Raw genomic sequence first — 15,289 nt, 5'->3', positions numbered from 1 at the left:
GTATGACTGTAGATATCTGGTGGTGGTATGACTGTAGATATCTGGTGGTAGTATGACTGTATATATCTGGTGGTGGTATGACTGTAGATATATGGTGGTGGTATGACTGTATATATCTGGTGGTATGACTGAAGATATCTGGTGGTGGTATGACTGTAGATATCTGGTGGTGGTATGACTGTAGATATCTGGTGATGGTATGACTGTAGGTGAGCTGTGTTCCGAATTGATTGTAAGGGGGGGGGGGGTTGTGAATTGACACTGACAGTCATTTTCTGTGACATAACACAGCAGAATACGCTCCTCCAAGCGTGAGGTGATCAGAGCGAGGTGATGCCAGTTCAAATGTTACATCATAGAGGAGCGAGAGGGCGAGAGGTTGTGCTGGTGAATTGGGGGTCAGCTGGAAATGAACCATGGATTCAGATGTATGAGCAGCTGCCTGGTCCAGAGAGAGAGAGAGCAGGGTTCATCTGTAGTTCACCAAGGGTAACGGGAGGGGAACCGCAGGGTCATTGTGTGTGTMTGGAGACGCAGGAAGCAGGGCAACCCAGGGTTCAGTAAGAGGGTAGGGACACATAGGTTGTCAAATCAAATGTTGGTAACTCTTTACAATGAGGTTACCATTTGTAAAGGGTTTATAGAGGATTTGTTATTATGTTATTAACGGTTATTTAATCATTAGTAAATTATTATAAACCATTAATAAATGGGTTATAACAAATTGGTCAAAATAGTGAGATAGCCAGTCAGTGCTTGCCAAATAGTGAGCCACTATTTACCTCTAGCTGGTAAACATGTATAAATACACTTGCTAATGTGTATAATATTGAATCCTTATGTATCATTCAACCTCATTTTCAATGGTCGCCCTGTTAAACAATAGTTATTTTCTCCCTTTTGAGTGTGATGCATCATGGGAGTGTTGCTCTGTCCCAGGAACCCAGGAGTTTTCAGAGCAACACTCCCATGATGCATTGTTGCTCTGTCCCAGGAACCCAGGAGTTTTCAGAGCAACGGAACCCAGGAGTTTTCAGAGCAACACTCCCATGATGCATTGTTGCTCTGTCCCAGGAACCCAGGAGTTTTCAGAGCAACACTCCCATGATGCATCGGTGGACTTTTTTTATCCCAGGAATGAAGACCTCATCTGAAGATCTCAAGACACATCACTGGGGTGGATCGCTGGTTTCTGAGAATTTCCCCCCAATTTTGTGAGATCTGCCCAGCTCTGAAATAAAGACCACCTGGAACGTGCCCAGAATATTGTGTTTTAAAATGACATTGTGTGACGTTGTGCGTCGTGAAGAATCAGTACGGACGTGGCTATGACAAGTGTGCAAAGGYCAGACAGAAGAGATTGTGCAAAAGAAACGGTGTTCACAAGTGAAATATGTTGACAGAGGAGAGAGAGGGTAAATTCTGTATACAAGTTTTTCACTTTTGAATACAAAAGTTCTGCTGGTTGATTTAGCACGCTCCTCTGTCCTACCTGGCTAGCTAGGAAACGTTCGCTAGCTAGCTAGCATTAGGTAAAACCTAAAACCACATCTTTGATATAGAAATTCTGCTAGATTTAGCATGAGGTGATATTTGGTATGATATAGTCACAGCCGTGTATATTCCCCTCAAGCCTATAACACGACAGCCCTCGAGGAACTACACTGAACTTTGTGCAAACTAGAAAACCACATATCCTGAGGCCGCATTTATTCTAGTTAGGGATTTTAACAAAACAAATTTGAGGAAAAAGTGACCGGAGTTCTATCAACGCATTGACTGTAGTACTCACGCTGCTAAAACACTCGACCACTGCTACTCCCCTTCCGGGATGCCTACAAGGCCCTCCCCCGACCTCCCTTCGGCAAATCAGATCACGAGTCCATTTTGCTCCTCCCTACCTATAGGCAGAAACTCAAACAGGAAGTACCCGTGCTAAGGTCTATTCAACGCTGGTCTGACCAATCGGAACCATGCTTCAAGATTGTTTTGATCACGTGGACTGGGATATGTTCCGGGTAGCCTCTGAGAATAACATTGATGTATACACGGACACGGTGATTGATTTCATCATGATGTCACGCCCTGTCCGTAGATTGCTTTGTATGTTTCTATTTTTTGTTTGGTCAGGGTGTGATGTGGGTAGGCATTCTATGTTTGTATGTCTAGGTTTTATATTTCTATGTTTTGGCCGGGTATGGTTCTTAATCAGGGACAGCTGTCTTTCGTTGTCTCTGATTGAGAACCATAYTTAGGTAGCCTGTTTTCCCACTGTTAGTTGTGGGTGGTTATTTTCTGTTTAGTGTTACACACTGATTTATCACCAGATTCATCCCAACTTAACACATACAATACAGATACAGATTGTCAATAGCTCAGTTTATGCCTGGTGCAAATTCTGATTGTAGCCACATTATTAGACAGGTGTAGATGTCTAAAAGACACATTGTGATCTGATCTTCCTGTCCACCTCTGGAGGTAGTCAGACACACATTGTGTCTGGATATCTTAATGCTTAACACGTGTAAACGGAACTGGACAGTGAAACCATCTTAATCGTCATTATCCCGCCCTTTAAATCATTGACAGGTGGCACCATTGCCAGGTCTTACCTGGGTCCCAGATTACGTTTCTGTTCAACAGGTCTTACCTGGGGCCCAGATACGTTTCTGTTCAACAGGTCTTACCTGGGGCCCAGATACGTTTCTGTTAACAGGTCTTACCTGGTCTCCAGATACATTTCTGTTCAACAGGTCTTACCTGGGTCCCAGATACGTTTCTGTTCAACAGGTCTTACCTGGGTCCCAGATACGTTTTCTGTTCAACAGGTCTTACCTGGGCCCAGAATACGTTTCTGTTCAACAGGTCTTACCTGGGGCCCAGATACGTTTCTGTTCAACAGGTCTTACCTGGGTCCCAGAGTACGTTTCTGTTCAACAGGTCTTACCTGGGTCCCAGATACGTTTCTGTTTCAACAGGTCTTACCTGGTCCCAGATACGTTTCTGTTCAACAGGTCTTACCTGGGGTCCAGATACGTTTCTGTTCAACAGGTCTACCTGGGTCCCAGATACGTTTCTGTTCAACAGGTCTTACCTGGGTCCCAGATTCCCTTCGACCATTATTTGGAACTTCTTTTCAGTCTCAACAGGTTGTTGGTCAGTTTTTAATGTAGAGAGCTGATGTTAGTCAGATTCTTCCAGGAGAACAGTCTCTGAGGACTGGATTCTGGTCGGGACAGACAGTGTTGGCATATCTTTCAGGAGAGAACAGGCCTCTTGTGGGACTGGATTTGGTCGGGACAGACAGTGTTTGAGTCAGATCTTCAGGAGAACAGGCCTCTGTGGGACGGATTCTGGTCGGGACAGACAGTGTAGGTTTTAAGCGTTATAGAAGGTAGTGAGATCAAAGAGGCGCTCCTTCATGAAACACACTTTGATATCTACCTCTTTATGAGGACAACGACTTGGTCAGAGGGAGCTGAAAGGAGAGCGATGCTGGGAAGACAGGCCAGGGGGGGAGAGGATAAACAGAACGCTACAGGCCCGTGGGGGATGCCAACACCTCCCAGATACACTAGGACCAGTAGGATGTTGTTCTGCCTTTGTTCAGACAACAGTTTAGATGAGGGGTGATAGTGGTGTAAAATGGCAGACGATGAAGGCTTTGCTGCACTTCAGGAATCTACCATTCCATGCTGATGGAGTCCTTCCTCCATGAACCAGTAGAAACTGTAGTGATTCCATGCTGATGGAGTCCTTCTCCTCCATGAACCAGTAGAAACTGTAGTGGATTCCATGCTGATGGAGTCCTTCCCTCCATGAACCAGTAGAAACTGTAGTGATTCCATGCATGGAGTCTTCCCTCCATGAACCAGTAGAAACTGTAGTGATTCCATGCTGATGGAGTCCTTCCTCCATGAACCAGTAGAAACTGTAGTGATTCCATGCTGATGGAGTCCTCCCTCCATGAACCAGTAGAAACTGTAGTGATTCCATGCTGATGGAGTCCTTCCCTCCATGAACCAGTAGAAACTGTAGTGATTCCATGCTGATGGAGTCCTTCCCCCATGAACCATGAAACTGTAGTGATTCCATGCTGATGGAGTCCTTCCCTCCATGAACCAGTAGAAACTGTAGTGATTCCATGCTGATGGAGTCCTTCCATAACCAGTAGAACTGTAGTGATTCCATGCTGATGGAGTCCTTCCCTCCATGAACCAGTAGAAAACTGTAGTGATTCCATGCTGATGGAGTCCTTCCCTCCATGAACCAATAGAAACTGTAGTGATTCCATGCTGATGGAGTCCTTCCCTCCATGAACCAGTAGAAACTGTAGTGATTCCATGCTGATGGAGTCCTTCCTCCATGAACAGTAGAAACTGTAGTGATCCATGCTGATGGAGTCCCTCCATGAACCAGAAAACTGTAGTGATTCCATGCTGATGGAGTCCTTCCCTCCATGAACCAGTAGAAACTGTAGTGATTCCATGCTGATGGAGTCCTCCCTCCATGAACCACTAGAAACTGTAGTGATTTCCATGCTGAGTGGAGTCCTTCCCTCCATGAACCAGTAGAAACTGTAGTGATTCCATGCTGATGGAGTCCTTCCCTCCATGACCAGTAGAAACTGTAGTGATTCCATGCTGATGGAGTCCTCCCTCCATGAACAATAGAAACTGTAGTGATTCCATGCTGATGGAGTCCTCCCCATGAACCAGTAGAAACTTTAGTGATTCCATGCTGATGGAGTCCTTCCCTCCATGACCACTAGAAACTGTAGTGATTCCATGCTGATGGAGTCCTTCCCTCCCCACTGAGTAAACTGTAGTGATTCCATGCTGATGGAGTCCTTCCCTCCATGAACCAGTAGAAACGTAGTGATTCCATGCTGATGGAGTCCTTCCTCCATGAACCAGTAGAAACTGTAGTGATTCCATGCTGATGGAGTCCTTCCCTCCATGAACCAGTAGAAACTGTAGTGATTCCATGCTGATGGAGTCCTCCTCCATGAACCAGTAGAAACTAGTGATTCCATGCTGATGGAGTCCTCCCTCCATAACCAGTAGAAACTGTAGTGATTCCATGCTGATGGAGTCCTCCCTCCATGAACCAGTAGAAACTGTAGTGATTCCATGCTGATGGAGTCCTTCCCTCCATGAACCAGTAGAAACTGTAGTGATTCCATGCTGATGGAGTCCTTCCCTCCATGAACCAGTAGAAACTGTAGTGATTCCATGCTGATGAGTCCTTCCCTCCATATAACCAGTAGAAACTGTAGTGATTCCATGCTGATGGAGTCCTTCCTCCATGAACCAATAGAAACTGTAGTGATTCCATGCTGATGGAGTCCTTCCCTCCATGAACCAGTAGAAAACTGTAGTGATTCCATGCTGATGGAGTCCTTCCCTCCATGAACCATAGAAACTGTAGTGATTCCATGCTGATGGAGTCCTTCCCTCCATGAACCAATAAAAACTGTAGTGATTCCATGCTGATGGAATCCTTCCTCCATGAACCAGTAGAAACTGTAGTGATTCCATGCTGATGGAGTCCTTCCCTCCATGAACCAGTAGAAACTGTAGTGATTCCATGCTGATGGAGTCCTTCCCTCCATGAACCAGTAGAAGAATTCATTATGGATCCTTCCCTCATGAACCAATAGAAACTGTAGTGATCCATGCTGATGGAGTCCTCCCTCCATGAACCATAGAAACTGTAGTGATTCCATCTGATGACTTCCCTCCATGAACCAGTAGAAACTGTAGTGATTCCATGCTGATGGAGTCCTTCCCTCCATGAACCAGTAGAAACTGTAGTGATTCCATGCTGATGGAGTCCTTCCTCCATGAACAGTAAACTGTAGTGATCTCCAGGGAACGTTGAGATACGGTGTGGCTTTGGAAATTCCATTAGCTGTTCTGGGTTGAAGAGGACCTCCCTCCTGCTACCTCCCAACCTTGCAGCCCTCCCTGCCTACCTCCCTACCTGCCTGCCTCCCAGGCCCCTCCCTACCTCCCTCCCTACCGCCCTACCCCTGCCTCCCAGCCTCCCTACCTCCCCTCCCTACCTACCTACCTCCCTGCCTCCCTCCCTGCCTACCTGCCTACCTCCATACCTCCTACTGCCTGCCTCCTAGCCCTCCCGCCCTCCTTACCTGCTTTCTCTGCCTGCCTACCTCCCTGCTCCTCCCTCCCTGTCTCCCTGCCTCCCCCCCAGCCTGCTCCCTGCCTGCTTCTCTACCTGCCTGCTTCCCTGCCTGCCTGCCTCCCTGCCTGCTTCTCTGCCTGCCTGCTTCTCTGCCTGCCTGCCTCTTCTCTGCCTGCCTGTTCTCTGCCGCCTCCTGCTTGCCTGCTTCCCTGCCTGCCTGCTTCCCTGCCTGCTTCCCTGCCTGCCTCCCTGCCTGCTCCCTGCTTGCCCCCTTGCCTGCTTCTCTGCCTGCCTGCTTCCCTGCCTGCCTGCTTCCCAGCCTGTCTCCCTGCCTGCTCTCTGCCTGCCTGCCTGCCTGCCTGCCTGCCTGCTTCCCTGCCGTGCCTCCCTGCCTGCCTCCTGCCTGCCTCCCTGCCTGCTTCCCCTGCCTACCTCCCTGCCTGCTTCCCTGCCGCCTGCCCCCCTGCCTGCCTCCCTGCATGCTTCCCCTGCCTGCCTGCTCCCTGCCTGCTTCCCTGCCTGCCTCCCTGCCTGCTTCCCTGCCTTTCTGCCGCCCTGCATGTTCCTTCTCTCCCTCCTGCCTATCTTCCTGCTTCCCTGCCTGCCTCCTCCTTGTCTCCTTCTCTCCCTGCCTACCTTGCTGCCTCCCTGCCTGCTTCCCTGCCTGCTCCCTCCTGTTTCCTTCTCTCCCTGCCTGCCCTCCCTCCCTCCATGTTCCTTCTCTCCCTCCCTGCCTGCTTCCCGCCCCTCCCCATCTCCTTCTCTCCCTGCCTGCCTCCCTCCATGTCTCCTTCTCTCCCTGCCTGCCTCCCCCCTCATGTCTCCTTCTCTCCCTGCCTGCCTGCCTTGCCTGCCTCCCTCCATGTCTCCCTGCCTCCCTGCCTGCTTCCCTCCCTGCCTCCCTCCATGTCTCTTTCTCTCCTGCCTGCCTCCCTTCCTCCATGTCTCCCTTCCTCTCCTCCCTGCCCTGCTTCCCTGCCTGCCTCCCTCCATGTCCTTTCTCTCCCTGCCTGCCTTCCTCCTCCCCCATGTCTCCTTCTCTCCCTGCCTGCCTGCCTCCCTGCATGTCTCCTTCTCTTCCTGCCTGCCTCCCTCCATGTTCTCCTCTCCCTGCCTGCCTCCTCCATGTCTCCTTCCTCTCCCTGCCTCCCTCCCCCGTCTCCTTCTCTCCCTGCCTGCCTCCCTCCCTCCATGTCTCCTTCTCTCCCTGCCTGCCTCCCTCCATGTCTCCTTCTCTCCCTGCCCTGCCTTCCCTTTCCTCCCTCCCTCCCTCCAGTGTCCTCTCTCTCCCTGCCGCCGGCCTCCTCCATGTCTTCCTTCTCTCCCTCCGCCACCTGGCCTCCCTCCATGTCTCCTTCTCTCCCTGCCTGCCTCCCTACCTCTCCTCTACACACCCTATCACACCCACCTATACCGACTTACCACTACCGCACATCCCTCACATACAGTACATACCCTCTCTCTGTACATCTTCTGGCATCCATAAGCCATCCACGCTTCAGCCTCAACCTAGTATCCCCCTGCACCCCACCTACTCCAATCATCACGTTAGTAATATCTCCCTCTCATCACTATGTCTCTCACCTATCCTCCCTCTGCCTTGTCCACCTCCATCCACCCATCCTACCTCCTCCAACTCTCCGACAACATCTGCACACCTCCGTAATCACACCTTCCTCTCTCACTCGATACATTAAGCTCCGGCCAAGATCCTCCCCATCAACCATTCCGACCCACCACACTCCGAAACCCATCCTACATCCTCGGAGTAATACACTCCACCCTCACTCTACACCTCCACCTACCCTACTCACTCTACACTCATCAGCATTCCCCCTGCCTGCCCTCCATGTCTCTCAATTCCTCCTGCCCTCCCTCTCTCCTCCATGTCTCCTTCTCTCTCTGCCGGCCTCGCCATGCTCTCCTGCGTCCCTCCCATGCTGTCCTCCCTCCATGTCTTCCTCTCTTCTCACCTTGCCTTCCTCCTCCATGTCCTCACCTTCCTCATCCCTGCGACACCTGCACCTCCTCCATCGTCTCCTTCTCCTCTTCTCCGCCTACCCTCCTCCCCGCAGCGATGCTCTCCCTCCCTTCTCCTCCTGCACTATGACCGCCACCAACTTACCCTCTACAACTGCTCTCCATTACGATCTCCCTGCCTACTCCTCCACTGCCAATGCGTCTTCCACTCCGCCTCCCTCCCTCCTCCCATCCACTTCCATGTCCTCTCCTCAAGCCCTCACACCTGAACCTTTCCTCCACTCCACTAGCTTCCCCTTCCTACATCTCCCGAACCTTCTTCTCCACCTCACATCGAGCGGTCTCTTCCTTACTCCCCTTGCCTCCCCCTATCTCCACTTCGCGCAATTGCGCTCTCGCTTCTCTCCCTAGCACCTCGGCCTCCATCACTCCCACTGTCATCCTGCTAGCTCTCCACCTGCCTCCCTGTGCCCCCATCCAATAGGCTCTCGCTTTCTCCCGTCTCCCATGCCTCTCGTGCCCTCCATGTCTCCTTCTCTCCCTGCCTCCTCCCTCCATGTTCCTTCTCTCCCTGCCTGCCTCCCCTCCCTCCATGTCTCCTTCTCTCCCTGCCTGCCTCCCTCCTCCATGGTCCTCTTCTGTCCCTGCCTCCCCTCCATGTCTTCCTTCTCTCCCTGCCTGCCTTCCTGCCCATACATTCATCATGCAGTTCACTTTTGTTAAGGCGCGTACATCATGCTAACCTCACTTTGATCACATAGCGGTGAGTTAACCCAGCCATACTTCAGTTGCTCCACCATCCCAAAGAACTACTCTTGGCTCTTCTCTGTTAAGGAATAAAAAGGAACAGCCCACACCACACTCATCTCCGCTAAGTGATGAGCGCGGGGAGAGGAAGAGACGAGAAGAGGCGCGTAGAGAGGACAGAAGAGGAGCGACCTGCTCACCAATCTAACCCATGATGGCAGGGACAGAGACTGAGGGAGAAGAAGGAGGGAGAGAGAGACGCACACCACCCTCACTCGAATACTGGAGAGCAGAAGAGAGGAGAGAGAGAGAGATAGCGGGAGGGAGAAAGAACACTGCACACCACTCACCTCCCAGGAATATGAGGGGAGGGGTCGAGAGAGACGAGCAGAGGAGGAGAGCAAGAGAGACGAGATAGGGCAGGAGCAGGAGAGACAGCATCCCCACTCATCTCCAGAAATGCATGAGGGAGGCGCGAGAGGGCCACATAACAACCGTAAGGATAGAGACAGAAAGAGAGGGGAGAAGATAAGAGGGGGAGCAGAGAGATCAGAGCGGCAGTAACCAGCACAGCGCTTACTCACCACCTACGACACTGACTGAGGTGAGCTCTAAGGCCCTAGAAGCAATAAAGAGATAGAGACAGAAATGAGAGAGGGAGGAGAGATAACAATAGCGGGCGGAGAGAGAGAGATGGGGGAGAGAGAAAAAGAGGGGTAGGTGGAGAGAGAGACAGATGGAGAGTGGGACAGAGAGGAGAAGGGGAGAGGAGAGAGAGTGAGAGAAGGGAGGAGAGGAGAAAAGAGAGAGAGGGGAGGGGGAGAAAAGAGAAGAGAGGGGAAGGTGGAAGAGAGATGGGAGAAGAGAGAGAAGAAGAGGTGAGAGGGAGAGAGAGAGAAGGGGAGGGATAGCTAGAGAGGGGAGGGGAGAGGGAGGGAGAAAGAGAAAGCGAGAGAGAGGTACTTTGAAGAGCCAATAGCTAGCGACGTGTCGTGGTCGGTGCATGCTCTGTTTTGAAAAAGAGGCCTTGCGATTCTTCCAGCTGCCCTCTGATTCACCTTGAGGTCTCCCATCCCTCTCAATCTGTCAACGGGAGACCTCCTCACCTCTCAGTGGGGAGAACAAGTATTTGATACACTGACGATTTTGCAGGTTTTCCTACTTACAAAGCACGTAGAGGTCTGTAATTTTTGTCATATGTACACTTCAACTGTGAGAGATGGAATCTAAAACAAAAATCCAGAAAATCACATTGTATGATTTTTAAGTAATTAATTAATTAATTAATTAAGCCATATACATATAGCTGAGGTGCGCTTGGTTCGGTGCAGCAGGAGCAGGGATGTGGTGCTGCCTCAGTGGTGCTGGTTTAGTAAAGTTAGATCAGAGCTAAATGAATGTGTTGGAAGATCACATAATGAATGATTCATTAGTATTCTACATAACAGAACCAAATACGATGGTATAATGTTACTGTTACATCGAAACACACCACATAATTTCTTACATTTTAGGATGGTTATCTGTTCCTCTGTCCAGTGTCTGTGTTCTTTTGCCCATCTTAATCTTTTCTTTTTATTGGCCAGTCTGAGAAATTGCTTTTTCTTTGGAACTCTGCCTAGAAGGCCAGCATCCCGGAGTCGCCTCTTCACTGTTGATGTTGAGACTGGTGTTTTGCGGGTACTATTTAATGAAGCTGCCAGTTGAGGTCCTTGTGAGGCATCTGTTTCTCAAACTTGACACTCTAATGTACTTGTCATCTTGCTCAGTTGTGCACCGGGGCCTCCCACTCCTCTTTCTATTCTGGTTAGAGCCAGTTTGCGCTGTTTTGTGAAGGGAGCAGTACACAGCGTTGTACGAGATCTTCAATTTCTTGCCAATTTCTCTCAAGAAACCAACACTCGACTCATCTGACGTCTAAAACTACAGACCGGGATCCCTTCTTTCTTTTCTTTCCAGAACATTTCAGCGTCTCTGACCAACTCTCTAAGAATGATCCTCTTGATCCCTAACCAGTCAGACTTCAAGAAGGGTCACTCAACCAAGACTGCTCTCCTCTGTGTCACACTCTCACTACTGGTGTCCCCCAAGGCTCAGTTCTAGGCCCTCTCCTCTTCTCTCTACACACCAAGTCACATGGTCTCTCCTATCACTGCTATGAGGATGGACCTCTCCTCTTCTCTCTGTACACCAAGTCACTCAGCTCTGTCACATCCTCACATGGTCTCTCCTATCACTGCTATGGGGATGGACCTCTCCTCTCCTCTCCTCTCCTCTCATCTCCTCTCCTCTCCTATCACTGCTATGGGGATGGACCTCTCCTCTTCTCTTTAAACACTAAGTCACTCAGCTCTGTCATATCCTCACATGGTCTCTCCTATCACTGCTATGAGGATGACACAACTACTTCTCTCCTTCCTCCCCCTTCCTCCCCACCCAGGTGGCGACACGCATCTCTGCGGGCCTGGCAGATATCTCAGCTTGGATGTTAACCCACCACTTCAAGCTCAACCTCGGCGTGCCCGCTCCAAGACCTCTCCATCACGGGTTGACAACTCCACGGTGTCCCCCTCCCAGAGTGCAAAGAACCTTGGCGTGACCCTGGACAACACCCTGTCGTTCTCTACAAACATCAAAGCAGTGACATGCTCCTGCGGATGCATGCTCTACAGCCGTAGTGTACGACCCTACATCACACAGGAAGTGGTGCAGGTCCAAATCCAGGCACTTGTCATCTCCCGTCTGGACTACTGCAACCAGTTGTTGGCTGAACTCCTCACTTGTGCCATCAAACCCCTGCAACTTATCCAGCATGCTTGCAGCCCACCTGGTGTTCAACCTTCCCAAGTTCTCCCATATCACCCTGCTCCTCCGCACACTCCACCACAAGACCATGGTGCTTGAATACAGAGCAGCAAGAGGACCTGCCATTCCCKAGTACCTTCAGGCTATGATCTGTCACCTCTGGTCTCCTAGCCCTCCCACCCCTACGGGAGGCAGCTCCCGCTAGCACTAACTTTGCTGATAAATACTTTATTGAGGAGGGGTAGAGGGCTTGAGGGGGTTTAGGGCTGGAGGGGTAGAGGGGTTTAGGGCTTGGAGGGGTAGAGGGTTTAGGCTGGAGGGGTAGAGAGGGCTTTGAGGGGGTTAGGGCTGGAGGGGTAGAGGGCTGGAGGGGTAGAGGGCTTGAGGGGGTTTAGGGCTGGAGGGGTAGAGGGGTTTGAGGGGGGCTGGAGGGTAGAGGGGTTTAGGGCTGGAGGGGTAGAGGGCTTTGAGGGGGGTTTAGGGCTGGAAGGGGTAGAGGGCTTGAGGGGTTTAGGGCTGGAGGGGTAGAGGGCTTGAGGGGTTTAGGGCTGGAGGGGTAGAGGGCTTGAGGGGTTTGGGCTGGAGGGGTTTAGGGCTGGAGGGGTAGAGGGCTGGAGGGGTAGAGGGCTGGGGGCGGGAGGGGTTTAGGGCTGGAGGGGTAGAGGGCTGGAGGGGTAGAGGGCTTGAGGGGTTTAGGGCTGGAGGGGTAGAGGGCTGTAGGGGTAGAGGGCTTGAGGGGGTTTAGGGCTGGAGGGGTAGAGGGGTTTAGGGCTGGAGGGGTTTGGGGCTGGAGGGGTAGAAGGCTGGAGGGGTGGAGGCTGGAGGGGTAGAGGGCTTGAGGGGGTTTAGGGCTGGAGGGGTAGAAAGCTTGAGGGGTGGAGGGCTGGAGGGTTTAGGGCTGGAGGGGTAGAGGGTTGGGGGTGGAGGGCTTGAGGGGTGGAGGGCTGGAGGGGTGGAGGGCTGGAACAAAGTTTAGCGGAGTTCAAGTGCAGGCCAGATGACTGAGAGAGAGGTGAAGAGGACAGCAGGCCCTAGGCTACTTCAGGGCATTCAAGCCCTCTGCTCTGGGGGACTGGAGCCCTCTGCTCTGGGGGACTGGAGCCCTCTACTCTGGGGGACTGGAGCCCTCTGTTCTGGGGGACTGGAGCCTAGGCTATTTCAGGGGGACTGGAGCCCTCTGCTCTTGGGGACTGGAGCCCTCTGCTCTGGGGGATTGGAGCCTAGGCTACTTCAGGGGGACTGGAGCCCTCTGCTCTTGGGGACTGGGGCCCTCTGCTCTTGGGGACTGGAGCCTCTGCTCTGGGGGACTGGAGCCCTCTGCTCTGGGGGACTGAAGCCTAGGCTAGCCAGGCAGTTTCAGCCAGAGACGGTCTTATAATGTTGATACAGGCTTTGGATCAGCATCCTCTGAGGTGAAAACTACTGCATGTTTAGTGGCAGTGTTATGAGTTTATTATTTCTCCTATGTCCTTCTGAGTTGATGGGGGGCTGAATATTCAATATATAAACTAGCTTAATTAGTACAATACATGTAGTAGCTTAACATGGCATTTCATACCTCCTACTGATGAATGTAGAGGTATCAACTACGAACTGTTAAATATTTTGGCTTGACAGACCAAACGCCTCCCTGCCATCCCAGATCTGCTGTGTTTTACTGTGTTGGTGTGTTTTACTAGTCTGTTAACAGCTCCTGATGGAGGTTTTAAACAACACTGGTCCCTTTCATGGTTAGGGTAACGCTCGCTAGCTCCTTCCTGTCCTGGCAAGACAATGAAATTGTTATTGGGCCAGTCGGTCAAGAGCCGGTCAGAAAAATATGCTTCAAAAGACCTCTTCTCTTTCACCAAGGTGTCAGGGACGTGTTATATCCTCTCACCCCAAACCCCCAAACCACCCAGCCATCAGCCACCCAGCCACCCAGTCCCCCAGCCCCCCGGCCACCCTGGCTGCTCCAGCCACCCAGCCCCCAACCACCCAGCCACCCGGCAACCCCGGCAACCCTGGCTGCCCCCAGCCACCCAGCCACCCGGCCCCGCCAACCCGGCCCGACCATCCCGGCTGCCCCCAGCCATCCAGCCACCCCAACCACCCAGCCCCTTCCGCCCGCACCTTGTTACTTACCTTGTTGTAAGTAACAAGAACATTTCCCAGGACATAGACATATCTCGATATTGGCAGAAGCTTAAATTATTGTTAATCTAACTGCACTGTCCAATTTACAGCAGCTATTACAGTGAAATAATACCATGCTATTGTTTGAGGAGAGTGCACATTTTGAACATGAAAAGTTATTAATAAACAAATTAGGCACATTTGGGCAGTCTTGATACAACATTTTGATCAGAAATGCAATGGTTATTTGGATCAGTCTAAAACTTTGCACATACACTGCTGCATCTAGTGGCAAAAATCTAAATTGCACCTGGGCTGGAATATACATTATGGCCTTTCTCTTCCATTTCAAAGTGACGGTACAAAAAAAATACAAAAGAACGGTTGTTTTTTTTCTTTGTATTATCTTTTACAGATCTATTGTGTTATATTCTCCTACATTCCTTTCACATTTCCACAAACTTCAAAGTGTTTCCTTTCAAATGGTTCCAAGATTATGCATATCCTTGCTTCAGGTCCTGAGCTACAGGCAGTTAGATTTGGATATGTCATTTTAGGCGATTTAAAAAAAATAAAAAGGGGCGGATCCTTAAGACGATTTATTAACTTATTTTGTTCTTAAAACGTAACGTGCCCCAAGACAACACTATCTACCCCAAACAATACTACTAACCCCAACACTACTACTCCCCAAACACTACTCCTACCCCCAAATAATACTACTACCCCAAATAATACCTACCCCCAAAACTATACTACCCTTTCCCAAACACTACTACTACCCCCAAAACACTACTACTACCCCCAAACAATACTACTACCCCCAAGACAACACTACTACCCCCAAACAATACTACTACCCCAAACACTACTACTACCCCAAACACTACTACCACCCCAACACTACTACTACCCAAACATACTACTACTACCCCAAGACAACCCTATACCCCCAAACACTACTACTACCCCCAAACACTACTACTACCCCAAACACTACTACTACCCCAAACACTACTACTACCCCAAAAATACTACTACCAAGACAACACTATACCCAAACATACTACTACCCCAACAATATACTACCCCCAAACACTACACTACCCCAAACAATACTACTACCCCAAACACTCTACTACCCCAAACACTACTACTACCCCAAACACTACTACTACCCCAAAACAACTACTACCACCCCCAAACACTACTACTACCCCCAAACACTACTACCACCCCCAAACACTACTACTACCCCAAACAATACTACTCACCACATACTACTACCCCCAAGACAACACTACTACCCCAAACACTACTACTACCTCAAAAAAATACTACTACCCCCAACACTACTCTACTACCCCAAACACTCCTACTACCCCAAACGCTACTCTACTATCCCAAACACTACTACTACCCCCAAACACTACTACTACCCCAAACACTACTCTACTACCCCCAAACACTACTACTACCCCAAACACTTGTACCA

At 50.5% G+C, this 15,289-nt stretch overlaps 1 protein-coding gene across 1 annotated transcript; it reads right to left on the bottom strand.

Moving 5' to 3' along the window:
* Positions 1–6,240: 6,240 nt before the first annotated feature.
* Positions 6,241–6,628, bottom strand: LOC139026555 (octapeptide-repeat protein T2-like; the record flags this gene model as incomplete). Its single annotated transcript, XM_070441887.1, has 1 exon — positions 6,241–6,628. A coding segment is annotated over exon 1 (388 nt), but the record flags the coding sequence as incomplete, so codon positions are not given.
* Positions 6,629–15,289: the final 8,661 nt, after the last annotated feature.

This window comes from Salvelinus sp. IW2-2015, unplaced genomic scaffold (genome assembly GCF_002910315.2).
Source record: "Salvelinus sp. IW2-2015 unplaced genomic scaffold, ASM291031v2 Un_scaffold5090, whole genome shotgun sequence".
Lineage (NCBI taxonomy): Eukaryota > Metazoa > Chordata > Actinopteri > Salmoniformes > Salmonidae > Salvelinus > Salvelinus sp. IW2-2015.
The sequence above is the reverse complement of the archived record's forward strand: the minus strand, read 5'-3'. Positions and strand labels throughout refer to the sequence as shown.